This window comes from Pocillopora verrucosa, chromosome 1 (assembly GCF_036669915.1).
Source record: "Pocillopora verrucosa isolate sample1 chromosome 1, ASM3666991v2, whole genome shotgun sequence".
In the NCBI taxonomy this organism is placed as follows: domain Eukaryota; kingdom Metazoa; phylum Cnidaria; class Anthozoa; order Scleractinia; family Pocilloporidae; genus Pocillopora; species Pocillopora verrucosa.
This window is the reverse complement of record NC_089312.1, coordinates 13,507,924-13,526,618: the sequence shown is the minus strand read 5'-3', so window position 1 is coordinate 13,526,618 and position 18,695 is coordinate 13,507,924. Positions and strand designations below refer to the sequence as shown.

The following is an 18,695-nucleotide window of genomic DNA, read 5'->3' as shown; positions in this document are numbered from 1 at the left end:
ACTGAGAAATTTCAACTTCCTTTCAAGAGTGAAATTTGTTTTATTTACCACACCTGAAACAAAAAAATATCAGAAAGATTTTGATAAAATTTTTTTCTTCGAATGTCTTACAACTTGTGATAAATTTAATTTATCAATAATATTAAATCTACAATAAACAAATGCTACAATAATTTACACCACTTGGAATGATGTAATTTTGGACAATATTTTTGGATATAATGCATGCTGTCCCATTACAATTGCTTCCATACAAGATAAAAATGAAATTTTAAAACGATTGTTTATCATAATCAAATAATTATTTGCTGCAGTCAAACAGGACATAGATCAAGCCACTCAATAAATTATAAAACTGCTAGACATGAATAGAAACGATTCATATCACCTCCAAATATTTTGCAAAATAATTCAGAAATCATCCTTAACATGACGAGCTTTGCTCACCAAAAGAATTTATGCAAATGAGGCTGAGGCAGATCTGAGATCCGCCTGGCAATTATTAACTGTAAGAGAAGAACTGACTTCGCGCCCACAGAACGACCGAGGTGTTGCGGATGAATTTTCAGTAATTACTTTTTTGGCACTTTTCGGCGTCCAAATTGCATGGCGAGAGTAACCCAAAACCTTAAAGCAGACACAAACACATCGCTTTCACTTGCTAATTGAGCCCTCTCGCTTTACTTTGACAAGCCTATGGATCATATTACGCATCCCTGGTGAGAATTCTTTTCTTGAGCAAAGCTCGTCATGTAAGATGCAATAATCACCTGATCTCTTTAACCAGTAACCATTAACAATTATGTTTTATTAAGTGTACCAATGGAAGTGGCTATAATCTATGCCTAGGTTTAAGTTTAGAATAAGTTTAATTCAATGTCTAAATAAATTATCAATGTTTTCCTTTTGAAAATGTCAGCAAATAACAAATTTAATAAAATGGGATGAGGGAAATGCATAGTGTGAAAGCAGGCTTTCTCATTGGTTCTACCACATGCGCATTCTGCTGGCTTTAATGAGTCAGCTTGTTCACCAGCCTAAAATCACAGCACCAATAAAGAAGTTAAGGTTTCCAAGGTATTCTGCCATCTTTTTATGACTTCTTTATACACAAAACTGAGTCCTCCCCAAGAAGAGAACACAACTCCTGTAATCTTTGCTGCATCTTAGGAACTCCTGCAAGCTGGGATTCAAGTTTCTGTTTCTCTTCATTCAGTGTGAGTCTGGTGGCAGTGTTCAGTTCCTCCCAGCGCCATCCACCTTCTCCATCAAACTGTAGCAAATGTGTGTGAAATTTCCTGTAAGGAAAAAAAGAGGGGTCTTTGATGTGCTAATATGATGGGAAGTTCTGGGCTCTTAGAGCTATCATCCTATTCCCCTAATTTTTTCTGTATACACATACTTTTTGGCACATTTTTTCCTGTTTCCTGAACTAAAATGCATGAAATTGCAGATGAAAACAGAAACTCTCTAATTAAAAACAGTTTCAAAAGTGGAGTCTAAAGAAAGTACCATTCCATGTAAGTGTTTACTGAAGTCTTGCACATCAAGCTGTACATGTATGTGCATAGGCTGTAATTCAGATACTTTCAAGTGACTCCTCATGACCTACAACTTTATAGCCCTGCTTTTATGGGATGTGAACATCATAGTTAAAACAGTAACTGTATGAAAGGTTCTCATCAAACAATTTCCAGTAATTTACATTACATTTCAACAGAAAATGTTCTTAATTAAATACAAACCAGAGTGAAGGTCTGTGTGAGATGCTTAACAGACTTATGCCTTCATCTTTGGCAGCTTGGAAAATACTCCCTTCAACATCAATGCTCACAGCACTAGTACACTCATCAAGAAGAGCAAACTGTGGCCTGCAAATCAGCAGCAAATTTTATTGTTAAAATTATATCATTGGACTGGTCTAACCCTTCTAAACCTTTAACCCCAGTCCTGACCAAGATAGAATATATCGTTACCCTGTACAATATCAATACAGTATCTAGCATAAAAGTGACAAGAATAAAGAAAAATATCAATTAAGGGATTATTAGTTGATCTAAAACCAAGCTCTTAATTAAAACTAACATATCATAATAATTGAATGTCAGTCAGCGAGGAGAATTACTAAAATGAGATCTTGGGAGCAAAAGAGTTAAAGTCTCTGATGTCTGAGTGAGTCATGGTGATTAAACATTTTCTCTTGCAAATTTGCACACACTTTTGCCCATATCATTTTATTTCAGCGGCAAAAGCAGACCAATGAAGGCAAATTATATACAGTCAGGCAAGTGAAATGGAGTGATAATCAAATTAGCTTATGACAATCAGTGAATAACTCTTTTTATGTCAATTGAGCTAATTAAAATTAGAAGAGTTGGATGATAATTAGAACACACTTGTGATAGAAGAGACGTGCCATTCCCATTCTCTGTTTTTCTCCACCTGAGAACACATCCTTCCATTCCTTGATGGCATCCCACCCTTCAAAATATAACACAGCATACAAATAAATTACCAACAATAATGTACTAATTATGCATCACAGCTGACTATAAATATGTAATTAAGAGTATACAAAAGCTTAATCTCAAAGCCAGAAAGGAGAAGTCCATGTTAATGATCATACTTCCCTAATCCCCCCCTCCCCCCCCCACCCCTATTAGGGAGATTGAGCACTAGTGGGGGTTTTGGAACACTTTAATTGGGATATTTCAAAATAATTTAAATATGGCAGCATACCTTACACATACATGTGTTAACTTGTAACCTGTTACTCCAGTGACTTAATTTCACAAAAGTAAGTTAAATTTCACAAACTTCAGGATTAAATAAGATGTCACGTCATTTTTAGGAATTCACAGATCATTTAAATTATGACTTTTCCTAGGGATAAAATATCAGACCTCCTTCCCTTTTGATGATGTACTGCAGGTGAACTGTGGTCAAAATAGTCTCTAAGTCATCATCAGTAATGCCATGGACATGCATGTCTTCAAAAGTGTGAGGGTAAATCACTTGATCACGAAGTGAACCAATAGGCATGTAGGGTCTAAAAACATAAGTAACAGTTTCAATTAATTACCATGTATAATTTATTTATTGCTTATTTGATCTTTACAGTTAACAGTATAGCAGGCATGAATATTTTATTTTAATGTTTAAAAATACTGTCCCATGACAGTTACAGTACAATATACAGTACCAAATAGTTCTGTGTTTACCTGGAATAAATGATTCAAACCAGTCAGTTAACCCAAGACCCAAGTTGTTTGAAACATTATCAAGATAATTGAGGGTAAGATTGTACTTTTCACTACTATTATTAACAACAGATTAATTTTTACTAAATAGTTAATTGTTAAAAAGTGTAATTGACCCAAGAGAACTTGCATTTAACATCCCAATTTCAGTAGGTTCTGTCATTATTAACAAGTAAGTGTCAAAATCATTCTCTGGTAAACAAAATATTTACATGTTCTAGTGGGTCAATATGCCATAACTTAAAGGACAAAAAGCTGAAAAGAAAAAGATAAATTAAGCAGTCTAAAACCAAAAGCAGAGCTAAAAGTATTTTGTTATATAAATCAATATAGATTGTATAGTCGCACAGCCCACCTTTGTGGTATGTAGAACATGTGGCTTGGGGGAGGTTTTGCTAAGAATCCTTTGTAAACTGGCCACAGACCACCGAGAATACGAAATAATGAACTTTTACCACAACCATTTGGACCTGTGATCAACAGATGCATTCCTGGTTCCATCTGAGAAAATTAAGTTAAATCAAGAATGAACATAAAAAATTATAGTGGAATATCTGTTGATTGAAAGTGCAGTTACCAGTAGTAAGTATTTCATCTTCAAACACAACTTCATGCCATACACTTACATGTACATGCAACTGATGATTATTACGACTACTAGTCATCAGCATAGTCAAAAATTAAACAATTTTTCTATTGTAATCAAGGCTATCAGCAGTCTAATTTGAGCATTTATTCCACAGAGTATTCATCATGCTTGTGATTGGACAGTCTTGAGCGACATGTCATGCCTGTACAACTCTAAACACCACCAATCATTAGTGTACAATGTTATTAATACAGACTTCATGTATTTCATGTATTGAACTCCTGGCCCTGGTTGTTTAAAGGGAGCTATCTACTAGATAAACTTCTATCCAATGGTTAGAGCAGTGCATTTTCTTTAGCTAACAGATCTGCTGGATAAAGATTTATCTGTCAAATTGCTGTCTAAACAACTGGACCTCACATTTTCAGACTGAATTTGACTCCACTTGGTTGTATAATCATTATCCACCATTACTTGATTCATTTCATAGCTCACCTCAAATGATAAACTTGACACAACCACATCGCCACATGGCGTGATAATAGCAACATCTTTCAGGACAATACTACCCTCTGTATCCACTACTTCACCACCAGGCATTTGATTTAAATCAACAACTTCACCATGTACCCCCACACTGGAATGCTCCTTTTCCTCAAGAAGAGAGTCCTCCACCTGTGTCAACTCTCGTGAGATCTGTCGTTCACAGTGCCCCTGTTGAACATCTTCAAAAACATCAAGCATCTCTGATACTCTGGCTGTGTAACCACTCAGCTCTATAATCTAACAGAATGCAGAAGACAAAAATATTGATTAAAATCTTAATTGGTGTTTCTGAAAAAAAAGAACAACCATTTAGCCAAGATTTACAAATTTAAGTGCTTTAAATTAGAATATAACAATATAGCAGCCAAATACTCAGAACTGTGTCATGAAAAACCCTTTACTATAGTTATTTTTTGCCACTGACTGCTGAAGGGAGTCAGAATCCAAAAAAGTGGAAGACACATGCCTCAATTAAGGCTTAGTACAAGTACATTCTCAGCTTTTGAAACTACTTTCTTTTAATGTTTTGCAACAATATGCTTTCAGAAGCAGCAGATTAGTGCATACAGTGTGCGTCACCTAAATAATCGTTGCACAACTCAATTAATGGTATGTCTGTTTGCAAACATACACTAATTAGTCATAAACAGTGTTTTAAGCATGTCCTGACAAACATTAATCAATCCTTTAGACAGGGAAACAACCAATAATTTTAAATACAGAAATTACAAATAAATATTTCATTAAATTGTATTTTCAATGCTCACCTCCTTGTACGAAGACATGACCCTTTCTATGGCATCTGCAGCAGAAACCATCAGCGAGCGTGATGTTGTTACATGTTCAGTTCTTTCACTTACACCTTGATCTGCCGGCCCCAGTTGTTCTTTTTCAGTCCCTAAATAAAAAGAAACATTAAGTAGGGCATTACTTTTGCAGGGCTTTATAAAGAGCAATAAAAATATTTTAGCCACACCCAAGAAAGGATATTGTAATTCTGAAATCTATACTTTGAAATAATTAAAAAAGGTCAACTTTAGGAATCTATAAAATTATCACAACACCTCCAAAATTGTTGACTCTCTCAAAATGTTATCATAATAATTATAATAACTATATTCAATTAAACTTTTGCCAATTCCTCAAATTTTTAAATTTCTCAGCATAAAGATATTTTTCATTGCAAACTTTCATATGGTGTTGTACATTCAAAGAAATAGAGTAACTGCTCTTTGTTCTAGCAAAATGATGCAAATTGAGGGTGCAAATCTTTACAAAAATTTTCACACAAAATTTTGAGGAAACTTGACAATGTACAAAAACAAAAAAAAGTTCTTGCTTTCATTTTGCAAATTACTTTTGCACAATACTGTACAGTCATGTACCATACCAAACCTGCTTTAACAATACTGATTTTTGAAAATTAAGTTAACTCATTAAAAAGATACCCTCCATACATGTAGACAAAATGTATACACTCAGTAATTTGGCTACATGTAGATTTGTCTTAAGATCTGAAGCACTTTTCACACCCAAAAAGGAACACAGTAAATAAAGAGAGTCACATGAGTAATGCACATTTGGTGAAAACTTTTGACATCAACCTTTTCCTGTCAATATGCTTGATCCAACCATGACAAGACCTGATGCACTCCACACATACTTCATTAAGAACTGTTCCAGCATGATGAACCACAAACGCTTGCTGAAGAGCAACTCCATTTGTTGTGCTAATGATTGAAAACTTTGTTTCAATAACGACAGTTCAACCTGTAAACAAAACAAAGTAGCTATAGTCACATAGACTCATTACTATGTTACCATCCTTTAACCTTTCCCCCCCTAACATCAGTATGGAGATTCCTGATACTGCTCTCTGAACATTTCCTACAATGCTAACAAGGAGAATTTGTTCAACAATCAAGAGCTTCTTTTGTTGGCAATCCTTTCTGTCATTCTCATGAACTTAATGTGAGATTCTGGGGTGATGTTGTTAAAAGAAATTAGATGCTTGTCACTCTCTGAGTACGAAGGGGGGGGGGGGGTAAGGGGGGAGAATGATCAACCTAACATACATTATTGGCAGAGACTCAGTGTGCACAGGCTGTTCATGTAAGATGGTCATAGCCTAAGAGAAATGTCTTATCAGACTCTTAGAATTGTGACAGCACTATCTAATTTCAAAGATGGTTTTCCCCATATTCAATACAATTGTCCTCCTTCAAACATTTAGTTTACTGTTTTTTAACCTTGGATAGTGGTTGACCTTATTGTCTAATTCCTAAAGGTTTGGAAATTTATCACAAAAGTTTCTCCTTTAGATTCTTTTCTGTGTAGTGTAAATTACTAAGCAAAGGCAAAGATTGCTTGTGTCAAATAATCTGTGAGGAAAAATTAAGGGAATTGTTTGAAAATATATAATATCGGTATTGCCTAGATAGCTGTGCAACTACATTTATGTTGATCTGTCTTTTTTAGCTCTTGAGACATCAACAGACATATGGTAGTCAAGATTAGAGTATCAGTATTATGCTCTTCTTAGAATGGGTTATTCAAGTTAAATAACAGGCATTGACCTTTCAAAGCACATAATTGCCTAATTTTCTGTGGTTTTTTATTTCTTTTTTTTTTTTATCATTTTGATTTTGTTTTGTTTTGCCCTTTGATTGTTGTTGTCTCTTTTTTTTTAATTTTTATTCACTGAAAAGCTACAACTTCCTTTTCCTCCCGGTTTTTTACTTCTCGGTCACCGCCCCCTATCCACCCCCAATTAATTATTCATTAGTGCTCCAGGATAATTTATTATCAAAACATGTACATACAATTCACCTACCTTATGGCCACCATAAAAGGCTATTTCCTCAGCATTTGTAATCACTCTAGAGTGAAGGAATCTAAGCTGACCCCTCCGCTGTGACTCTTCGGCGACAATCTTGCCGAACCTGGGACTTAACTTTCTTAAAATCTCCGCAGTAAGATAAATCACCACAGCAGCTATGGTGACTGGTACCTTCCACGAAGTTCCTCTCTTTCTGGCCATTCCATCCAAGGTCCAACAAATAACAAAAATATCTAGGCAAGGTTTGGTGAGATGAGAGTAAAGATGAGCGACTGAACTGCAAAACATGCGTATATCTTCTGTTAAACACTCGTCTGCATTTGCTAGTCGCCCGTCCAAGTTCCCAACACGATAGTAGGTTTGGTTAGAGAAATAATTATCGTAAGCGTAATTCACCAACTCTGTTCGGAAGGCTAGCGAAAGTTTGCTCTCCAGATATCGAATCATGCTGTTAATGAAAGTTGCTGGAATGGCAACGCCAATCCAATTAGTCAATAACAAAACAAACTTGAAGACATTTTTCTGGACTACCGATCTTATTATTCGACCGTCGAGAGTCGCCACGTAGATCGATAGAAAAGTCCTGACAAAAAGGCAAACTGAATGAAGCAACAACAATCCAACTTGTTTCGTCCAAATTCCAGGGAAAAGAATCTTCAATAGCCTCCACGCTTGTAAAATGAATGTAGAGTCCAAAGCTGCGGTCCTTTGGTTTACTTTTGATCCTGAACTCGACTCTACTATGGCCAATCTCGCTTTTCTTCCATGTTGTAGTTTATTCAAGATCCTTCGTCCCACAGAAGGTCCATATTTCTTAAGAATGTAAAGGCTAGCGACAGCTAGAGCAGTAGCTCCCGTAATTTCTAAGCGTCTTTTTGAAAAAGTAGCCATATTTTCATAGCTATCCACGCAAGTAGTAGTACCACCTGCTTAAGATATCGTGCGTGGTCGCGGCCATAACTCTCTCTAATCTAGTACCCAGGGCCTTGATAGAAACGCGGCTAGTACAGCGATTGGAAGTACTATATACGTTTGAGGGATTCCATCCTTTATCATTCACAGAAACTGTTACGCTGTAATATGTTTGTAATAATCGCCACAAAATGTTGTAACAATTGCGGCAAAATGTAATCAAATGTTTTAACGCAAGATGTGATAACTTTTCTGACGCAAAATGTAATAGCTCTCGAAGCAACTCAGCTATGTTACCCGTAGATTACGTTTGAGAAATGTCAGACTGTTACATGAATCGACCATGAGCTTTTCAGAGTTTTTGCCAGATTCTTAAAGGTAGCTAATTTATTAATTTAATTTGTTTTAAATCTCAACCAGTGAGCGGCACTTTGCGAACTGTAGTCGTGGCTAATCTGTGGCCCCAAACAACGTGCTCACGGTATACATGAAATGTCCAAAAAAAATGTCCAAACCTTGCATATACTTCCTGCATGCACTGTATCATACCATGCGTAAAGGTAAAAAATAGGCACTTTATCTAGGATCAGTTTCCAAGCAAACTCATTTATGTTAATTGTAAAAGATTCGTAAAAACTTACCCTTTTATTCATTTTGCTATGAGCTCTTCAGAAAAGAATAAAGTTTCTCATGGTGCAGTTGTAATTTTTTGAACTTTTCTTCAATATTCGTGTTTTTCATTTCAGTCCTAGTGTTTGACTGTCTTGACCATGCCATTATTGGAAGACGCATGCATACAAAAGAGCGGCTCAGATCGATGAAACAAAATCACTGAGTTTATGGCAACAAGTAAGGTTTTCCCGAAATAATCGGCTCTTTTAAAACTCTTGAAGTGGTCAAAAGCGCTACGCTCCTAATTGACTCTGATTATTAGAAACCGCTTCAAAAATGTGTGGTATGAAGGTGAGATTAGAGAGCCGCAGAGCGTGAACTGTATCAGTGATATAGTAGATGGGGCATTTGTTTAGCATCTTGCCGCAGTGAAATACCAATGTTAACTTTTGACGTCCGTCACGGCAAGATCAACTCAAGGCTCGTTTGCACTAGAATTTTCATGAATCTTTGCCCTTTTTTGTTTTCTTTATGTAGGTATTCTTTGAATACAGGTATTTAGGGAAAACTTTCCAAGTAAATGTTACCAGAACCTCAAAAGCGAGGCTTTGGGGTTAAATTTGAATCCGACAAGAGCATGCATAAGGCCTTTTAACATAAACCTTGGCTAATATCAGAAGTTTATTGAATCGAAAAATCACGTAAAAAAATCAATATTGAACTCGTTACTAAGTTTTTAGCAGCTTTTGGTATAATAACGTTTTAGGAAATCTTTACCTGAATAGACTTCTTTAAGAGTGCTCAAACCATTCTTGCCCGTTTAGTCTGTGGCTGTAAATGTTCAAACTACATTGTACACCTTTTAACTTTTTAGTTTGGAATTTACTATCTATAAATCGAAAAAATAAAAAATAAAAAAAACCGAAACCTTTTCAAACCATCGGCCCAAAAGGAAATGTTGCTCAAGCGTGATCAAAGCGGGCGTGAGAAATGAGGCGGACCAGCGCTCTTCCGCACCGCTCGCCAACGCTTTGCAGGGAAAAACTCTCCTGGGAGAGTTAGAAGAAGTAGAGACGATTTGTTTAGTTTGAGTTTGATCTTGTTTTGCCCCCGGCGGTTGTCTTGAACTGCACTTATAACAATTGAAAAACCAAACAAACAATCGGGTCAGGCACTTACCAGAACCTTCATCGAATATTCTACGGAAGCGAGGCACCATGCTACCTTATAAATTGCGTGGGAACTGACTGAATTCCGTTTGCCGCGGAACTGCCCATATGCACGTGTTGCAGAAAATGCATGCGCTAGCACACGTCATTGCTGCTCATATAAGCCGTAGGTCCTCACTCAGTGAACTTCAAATCAGCGTTAGTTCAGAGCAGATTGTCAGCCCTCAAACTGGATAACATTTTTTATAGTTGGTAAGGAGCATAACTCGGCCATCGGTAAGTAACTAAAAGCTTTTTGTGTTCAAAAATACATCCTAGCCTGTTTCGTCGATCGTACTTTTGTGAGTTATTTTTAGTTACATTTAATAGTAGTTCACTATTAACCGATTTTATTCCTTTTGTCCTCGCAATACTTTCATCAGACTTAAGAACCATTATTCAGTTAAGTTTAACGATTGAAAGCAATTAATTTGGGACATTTATTCCTGCAAGTACATGTATATAAAAGTTTAAGCTCAGAGAGCACGAAATAAATTATTGTTTGTGCTTTTGTCTTGTGCTCTCAAGTTTTCATAACTTCTTCATGTTTCATACCTCTGGTTAAACATGAAGAAGTTATAATGAAAATCATGATATTATAATTACCTTCCTGTTGACATAGGCGTAAAGCGCCGAACAACAAACAAAACAATATTCTCCCGAAATGATCGGCCGCTCAAAATATTGTTGTTCATGTTGTGTCTATTCTCGTTGATGGTGTTAGACGAAGCACACCTACAATTAATCATCGGTATTATCTGTGTTTTTACACCCAATATTTTTATTCACACTTTTCTGTTGACGAAGCAGGATTCTGATGATATACCCCTCGGTCTGTTTGAAGATCTCAAAGTCCTTTGGACGAAAATGCTTTGCATCCGGGCGTATTAGTAAAAGCGCAACTCTTGAAGTACACGTGAAAAGAATTAACGACAAAAAACGAAAAACCTAATCTTAAAAAGTTTTCCTTTTTCGCACAATATTTAGATTTTCATTTTGTCCTTTCAAATCGTTTTCCGCGAGCGCAATATTACACAGGGTGCACTCTCCAACTATCGGTCTGATCAAAATGGCCGCATCCGTTTTTACATCGATATCTTAAATGTTCGTCAGCGGCAGTACTTAGGCCATACCTAGAATGTATTGTTTGTAAAAGAAGATCGATCGGTCGACCAAGAAGTGAGGAAGAAGGGAGAACTGATCGAGGCGATCTGAGCGAGAGTTTTGTGAATTTAACTGACAATTCATTGCCTTTTGTAAATCAAAGCCTTTGTTTCGTGGTATTACTGTTCACTTTGAACTTAGCATTTCGCCGAAATTTCGTGATCGCCTCAGCATGTTCGTTCTTTTCCGAAATTGATACTGAGAAATCAGGCTTTCATCGCAACTCGATGAATGGTAATGACATTTCGATCTGCTCATCCCGGATTCCTGTGTTTCGAGTTCTATATATATCAGTTTAGGCAAATTCTAAGTATGACTATCTTTGTCCAATCAACTATCAAACCATTTTTACTGACATGCCCCCACAAATAGGGAAATAGAGTAGCTACTTTAATTGGATAAACTACACAACATCCAGCGATGAGAAACTTGGAAAAAAATTTTAGGCACTTCTCAAAGCTATTCCCTACTTTCTTCCTTATTTCTTTTCAGAATCCTTGCCTACAGTTTTTAATTCATTGTTAGCCAACGAGATAATCAAATATTTCAAACCTCATTTGATACACACCACACCTTAGGACTTCAACATTCAGACTAACCTTTGCTTGTAATGTTACTCTTTTTTGCCAGAAACATGCAGGCCACAACCATCTTAGGTTTCTTGTTGTCAACTCTCCTTACCTTATGTTGGGCGGACGTATATCTCCACTTTCCCGGAGGTAGCAACAACAGATTAAACGGGAATGGTGTCAACGTCAGGAATCCCAACAGGCTGTTTGACTCTCAGGTGGGTGTTTTGAAGGACAGCCTCATCATTTATATGGCGGATGGAATTTAAACATGTCGTTAAATAAGTATTCAGTCATATACGAACGAAATATAACCTAAAGCGGGAAATGTTCATCGCTTGACTTAAAACTTTTCTTCCTTAAAATCTCAGTACGTTATCCAGCTCATGGCATAAAAAGGGACAAACTAATCACGCCATGTACGAATGTATTGATTATTTGGTACATTTTTTTGTAGAACAATGGCAAAGCGGGTTACAATGTCGGAGACAGCGGAATCAACGCTACCAAAAACGAGATACCGGAAACGAGGCAGCGTCCATTGGTAAGGCATATTTGGATAATTTTACTTCTCTTCTCTTTCTGTTTCATTTTCACTCTTGGTTCCACGGAAAGAATCAACATGTTTACTAGCTGAATCGCCATAATGATAAGGGGTAAGTTTCTAAAGAAACTGTGGTTCTGGGTCGGTGGGGGAGGGGGTGCGGGTAAAAGCTGAGGTTTCGAGTGTTAGCCCTTTGTCATTCGCTCTGACAATCGTAAATAACTATCAGCCCCCGCAAATATCGCTATTGCCCATAATTCCAAAATGTATTCGCTTTCATGCCACTTCCTGAACGTATCATGTTCTTCTTCACTCGAAGGAATTTTTCATGAGCGGCTGTGAAGAGGATGCAAAAACCGAGGTTGAAATTATGTGGACAAACCAACATGGAACGGGACCAAAGAGTGAAGATATAGTGGAATCACAAATCATCCTGCAATACATGTGTCAACCGTATCCTCAAGGAAACGTAACTGATATCAACGAAGATTTCCAGTTGTATACCATCCGTAATGGTGCACAACGTACTACACAAAGGTTCTCGGTCTCGATGCAAGAATCGCGTGTGATAGAGAAAGACCGCGGGCTACACGAGCCTTTAGCATACTACAGATCCTATCGGCACAGAGACGGAAACAAAGGTGGCATATTCTATGAGAGTCAACATTCTAACAATCTCAGTTCCAACTTTTTCCGTAAATAATAAATGTCAGTCTCCCTTCAGCCGAGAATTCAAACATTCTCAGCCCCATTTAGCAGCAATACTAGTTTGAGGTTTGAAAATCCAATTGAGCCTAAAAACCAGGAGAGGACACTGTTTAAAGTTTCACAAGTAGTTATAGTTTAATATTAAGTAATTGTTCCTTTTACGGAAACAAAGAACCTACTAAACCTAAGTTATTTATCATTAATCAATTGCGTCTTTTCCTAGCTAATCCCATTTCATATCCTCCTATAACTGCCTCATTTTTTACTGTTTCTCTTCTGTTGCGCAAGGTTGTTTACTGCATAGCAAGGCTCTAACTACCAGCGTGACGCTGAGGGTTTTTTGTTAGCTAAGCTATATCTTTCACAATGATATCCTTTTTTGACTTTTTCGCAATCATTTCACAGGTTTGTTTACCGCTGATCAAAACCTGAAAGGTGACAGTGCAATTTACACCAGGCAGAACGCAAATGGGAAGAGAAGGGGATTTGAAGTGCCAGAGGAACGTGATTACTATCCCTACTGGGGCCCCACCCCCTGGAAGGACATTGCTATCATGGTCAGTGACAAAACCACAAAAGGAGTGATAAGGGAATATGTTAACAGTGCAAATTATGGTGACAAGGGTAAGTTTGACAAAGACTTCTCCTCATAAGAGTCCTCGATGGCTGCACAAGTGCATGCTGCAGAATGACGCTCTTTGGTTTACTTTCAGGGTTGTGCATCATAAAGAATGGTGTCCGAAAACATCTATGTCCAAGAATACCTCCACTCAACAGACGAAACGCAGAATGTGTGGCCAGGTTCATTACACAGGCTTCGTGCGAACAGGCGGGAGGAAAGTGGACTATAGTAAAAACAAACTTTAAAGAGAAATCCCCCGGCGCCAAGTCTTGCGCCAACATCAAGACCGTCAAGGGCGTGGCGTATGAGCCTCATCTGATAACACAGGGTACTGGAGAGGGCGAGCAAGATCTTGTTCTGGCAGACCCCCCTGAGGTGATATACGCACCATCCACAGTTGTGAATCACAATGGCATGAACATGGACGGGAAGTTCTCTTCATACAAATGGAAGATTCCTCATTTTCCCTCCAACACTATTCAGCGATGCGTGTTGAGAATCAGGTGACGAGGGCCAAGGTTATAATCTTATGTTTAGATCTGTTACAAGACCGAATACGAATTTTGAGAACAAGCATGAAGATATGATTATGAGCGTACCCATTGCAACCTGGAAAAATGGTCAAATCGATGTCACTGACGAAAATTAATGAAGGCTCACGGGAAAATCTTGAATAACTCTTAAAATAAAATAAAATTGTTTATTATATTTTCCTTCGGTTTAAGGATGAGAGACAGCTGCAAATGATATTCATTTAAAGAAACCCTTCACTTTCAAACGCCAACGCTACACCGCTTAATGACCTCCCTCGACTGTTACTTTACCTACATCCATCCTTGACTTGTTATTTGGATATGTGTGGGACTTTGTTTTATCTTTTGGCATTATATTTATTCCCCAAAAAAATGTGTTTTCATAACCTTTCAATAACGTTAACTGTGTCTTCCTGGTAAAATTGACAGATATAACATCACGACAAAAGATGTACCGAGGAATTTTGATGCTTCAAATAACAATGAGTGAGTATAAAGGAATAATGAAACTGATGAGGATAATGGCTGAGAATTTCCACCCCACCAGCGAATACTCTGATTTCATATTGTCGAATTGATAATGTTTTTATTTGTTCGTTTGTTTGTTTCTTTTTTGTGGTTCAAGTTTACTAGCATTATTGACGGTTAATTGTAACAATCCTGCATTTCCCACGGTCGAACGCTCGGCGGTTTATTCCTGGTCATGTGACGGTTAACCCCATTCAGGACCTCCCTCTAAGCCATGCGTAAACTGTGGTGAAAATATTTTAAAACAGGAAAATATAATTGTAAGAAACGATTGCTTTTTTAGCGTCAAAAATGACCCTACAACACTTGCTGTTAACGGCAAAACCAAGCTTCAACTGGCCTTGAACACAGCTCAACTGGGTCGAACATTCCAGGACAGATCGCATGTAATCATCATCAAGCCAAGAAAGTTGTTACCAAGACGATTCCAGAATTCCAAAATCTACTACATCGGAGGAATGGGAAAGAGAGGAAACATCGTTCAGACTTATCCAGCCATGGAATATCGCTTCACCCCTGAACGTATCAATGTTACAACAAATGATGTCTTGTGCTTCGCTTGGTCAGGTGAGTCGGTGACGATCTGTCATATTCTCTGAACTGAAACTTGTGAACTTATTATCAGAGGGAGAAGGTTTCTTAAGAAATTGTGGTGCTGCGTCACTGGGGGTATTGCAAAGTAATTTGACTTGAAATTAAGGGATCCTCGCAGCTAAGAACACTACTGAAACGAGTAGTTGTAAATTGGACCTGAAAAAAAGACCAGCTCCCAGTTGGCTTGTTAGCTCAATTGGTAGAGCGCTGCACCGGTATCGCAGAGGTCATGGGTTCAAATCCCGTACGGGCCTGAAATTTTTTTCAGGTCCAATTTACAACTACTCGTTTCAGTAGTGTTCTTAGCTGCGAGGATCCCTTAATTTCATCTCTCCACCGCAGTGCAAATGTATGAATTTTCATAATTTGACTTATCAACTAGTTTGGCTACCACAGAGTGTTTCTAGGGCTGAGGAAACCTTAGAAACTCACTACGGTGGCCAAATTACATTTTCAACTCAGTTGATAAAAACCAATTTAACTTATTGTTAGACCAGCTTAAATGCTGAAAAGGGAATATTTCAGTCGATTTCTTCCCCGTGCGATGTTATCCTCGGCATAAGGGAAGCAAACAAATATTATTTTAGAAAGATAGAAAAATAAAAATGAGGGAGAAGTTTTATTTGGATCATTAAGTCCATAAACTTGAAAGTTCGGGGTAAATTAATTAAAGTGCATAAAAACCACAAACTAGTTACGTAACAAGTTAAAGGCGTTTTCTGAAAACATACAATGGAAAATGTGAAGCCTGCGAAGTAAGTGATCTGAAGAAATTTCCTGACGTATCAACTAACTACTGGGTATGGAAATGTGACCTTAAAGATTCTTCCAAATAGAAAAACAATCAAACAAACACAAACAAATCCCATCATAATATGAAAAATTCGAATCAATGGCAGTATCTGAACAACAACGCACCTTCCCCTTCCCTAATCAAAAATTAGCCCTACCTTGTTATCAGTTGACTGTTGTTAGGGGAGGGGTAGGTGCGCAATTATTTATTACATTGATCCAAATATTTTCGATGATAAGACTAAAACGTCACATTTTAGAGATATATCCTGGCATCAAAATTTTGTGGTTGTTAATTTTGCACTCCAACTGAAGTGGATTTTCCTAGATCTCCCAATGTAAGTTCCTTCAAGTTAACCATCTCATGAAATAACACGTTACAGGGGTATACTGAGCCTAATGAAAGCTCCCGGGGAATTAAAGCAGACAGGAAGTTTGGGTTGGTTTTCAGCTTAGTTTTGTCACTTTTCTCAGTGCTTTTAGCGGTAGGGATTACCTTTTCAGGAAATAACCTAGCTAAATTAGTATTTTTTTTTTCAGGTTCCAATGATAATCGAAATAACGTGGCAGGAGAAGGGCAGAGAGGTTAGTTGCTTCGAAGGGATTTACTCGTCTGCTCTATATTATGCCTTCATAGACCACCACATAACTATGAACGTTAATTCTACACTGACACGATGAAAATTTTTCAATTCAATAGTGCACCTGCTACCCACAACACGGTTCTTTTTTCAATTTCAAGGAGATAGCCGGGATGGTTTTTTATAAAACAGTGATGTCATCGGGGCGAAACTTTGGTGTTCGAGTTGTCATGAACGAGTTAGTAATTATTTTTAAAACATTCTAAACCAGTAGCGGGTTTTTTGCGGTAAATCTAACTATGGACGGCACGACTGACTTTTTCAGGACGAATCCGTTAACCGGAATAGCTGCAGAAATTCTAGATAAAAAATAAAACAAAATAAAAACTAAAAACAGAAAAAACCAGATTAAAATAATCCTCTTCCCCAACGACTGAACATTTCCCTCTTGCATTCTCTAAATTCTCCCAGGATCAGACAGAACAAACGTGTGCTGGATAAAGGAAGGATGCCAGTCTCTCACACCAAAGGCTTGTACGAGCCTGCCTCTTGAAGTAGTTGAACAGGCTGATAAGTTTTCTGCTGACAAGTTGAATCTTCACCTCAATACTGGATGTTACAGCGGAAACGAAAAAAATCTGCAAGCTCAACTGAACAACGCCCCAGCTTCCTGCAACCCGCCTTGCTTCCGCATCAAGAGGCCTGGGACGTACTGTTACATGGGCACGCGAAATAACAACTTCTCCAACCGCCGTCACATAGGACAGATCACCGTTACTTAATGTAGTTCGTTGTGGTAACTGGAGCTAACATTGTTGGGAATCAGTTTTCCTACATTGTAGTGAATTTTTTTTGATTCCATTTAACAGTATTTCCCTTAATTTCCTTGTTTGCCTTTTAACAATGGTTGCTTACAAGTAATCGGTTGTATGTCGATCCTCACAGATTACATACGCGTTTGCATTTCCTAAAAAGAACGCTTTCGTTTAGCAGTATTATAATTATAACTGTAAAGTATTTTTTACCAGGATGGGAGACTGAAGCAGTAAGCACTTCAATTTCCGTGTTCTCTACTTATCTAATGCTATAAAAAGGGAAAACAGCAATTGGTGTACATTCTTAACAAAGTTATATAACGAGTAACAAAATGCAGCTAAGGCTATAAAAGATGAAGATAAATAAAGGTCAAATAACCGGAAAGCCAGACCAACTTCGTTGGAGCTTCAAAAGATAGTTGTTTTCAGAAAATCTTCCGAGCTGGTAACTTTTCTCGTGAACCTACAGCTAACAGGAACACTAAAAATCCAATTTCCTATGAGAATTCAAACCACAAACATTCCGGTTTTGCATTCGAAGTTCTCCTTGCCCCCAAACTTGGTCAGAGAGACAGATATTTTTGTTGCACTTGCCTCATATGAGTTTTGAAACACTGAATTGTCTTTATTACTTACCAACTGCTAATTTCCAAAAGGGGGCTTCAAGTTAGCTGTGATATCGCATTCAATTAGGTACCCATGTCGCTTACTACGAGACAACAAAAATGCCGCTGTCGTGTCTTCTAGCTGTGCTCAAATGTCGTGGAGTTTTGGCATCATTCTACACTTTCCAAAATACTTCAGCCAAAGTTTTACAGCGATGGTGATATAACGATGCGTGCGTTGCTTCTGCTGGACTTCTAGTCCTGCCAGTGCCTTGAAATCAATTTCATGACGATTCGACAATCATCCGATCACATTTTCACTCTATATTTGTGTGATCTATCTTATTTTTCCGATGATTCGGATGCGCTCACTTCATTTGAGAAAACTTTCAATTTTTAAAAAGGAGTTAGAATTGCAGAAGTTTCAAAGTCGACAAAAGAAGAACTAATAAGCTTAACCAAAACCTTATGAAACACTGTCTTTAATTTCTGTACTTCTCGCTTCCCTCTTGAATCTTAGCGATATGCTCCCCTGTAGAGCTCGCAAAAATCGTCGAGTATGGTACCCTGTCACGTTCTCTCTTATCTTCTTTAAAATTTATTAATACCGCTCTTCCCGAAAAATAAACCACACAGTAATTCCCGGTCCAGATTGATATAAAAAGTGAGTTCTC

General features: G+C 37.6%; 2 protein-coding genes across 2 annotated transcripts; one reads left to right on the top strand and one right to left on the bottom strand.

The window, feature by feature from the left end:
- Positions 1-45: 45 nt before the first annotated feature.
- LOC131786279 (ATP-binding cassette sub-family D member 2) lies at positions 46-8,194 on the bottom strand. Its single transcript, XM_059103313.2, has 9 exons — positions 7,229-8,194; positions 6,000-6,165; positions 5,163-5,293; positions 4,345-4,632; positions 3,616-3,761; positions 2,904-3,049; positions 2,397-2,481; positions 1,746-1,871; positions 46-1,298 (listed from the first exon to the last, which is right to left on the bottom strand). The coding sequence occupies exons 1-9, from the start codon at positions 8,123-8,125 to the stop codon at positions 1,094-1,096; spliced, it is 2,190 nt and encodes a 729-aa protein (XP_058959296.2). The 5' UTR covers positions 8,126-8,194; the 3' UTR covers positions 46-1,093.
- A 1,935-nt stretch (positions 8,195-10,129) lies between these two features.
- Positions 10,130-17,801, top strand: LOC131786304 (protein DD3-3-like). The gene is made up of 10 exons (XM_059103344.2): positions 10,130-10,203; positions 11,761-11,917; positions 12,157-12,243; positions 12,563-12,884; positions 13,357-13,575; positions 13,665-14,076; positions 14,536-14,592; positions 14,918-15,201; positions 16,561-16,605; positions 17,073-17,801. The coding sequence occupies exons 2-10, from the start codon at positions 11,765-11,767 to the stop codon at positions 17,381-17,383; spliced, it is 1,890 nt and encodes a 629-aa protein (XP_058959327.2). The 5' UTR covers positions 10,130-10,203; positions 11,761-11,764; the 3' UTR covers positions 17,384-17,801.
- Positions 17,802-18,695: the final 894 nt, after the last annotated feature.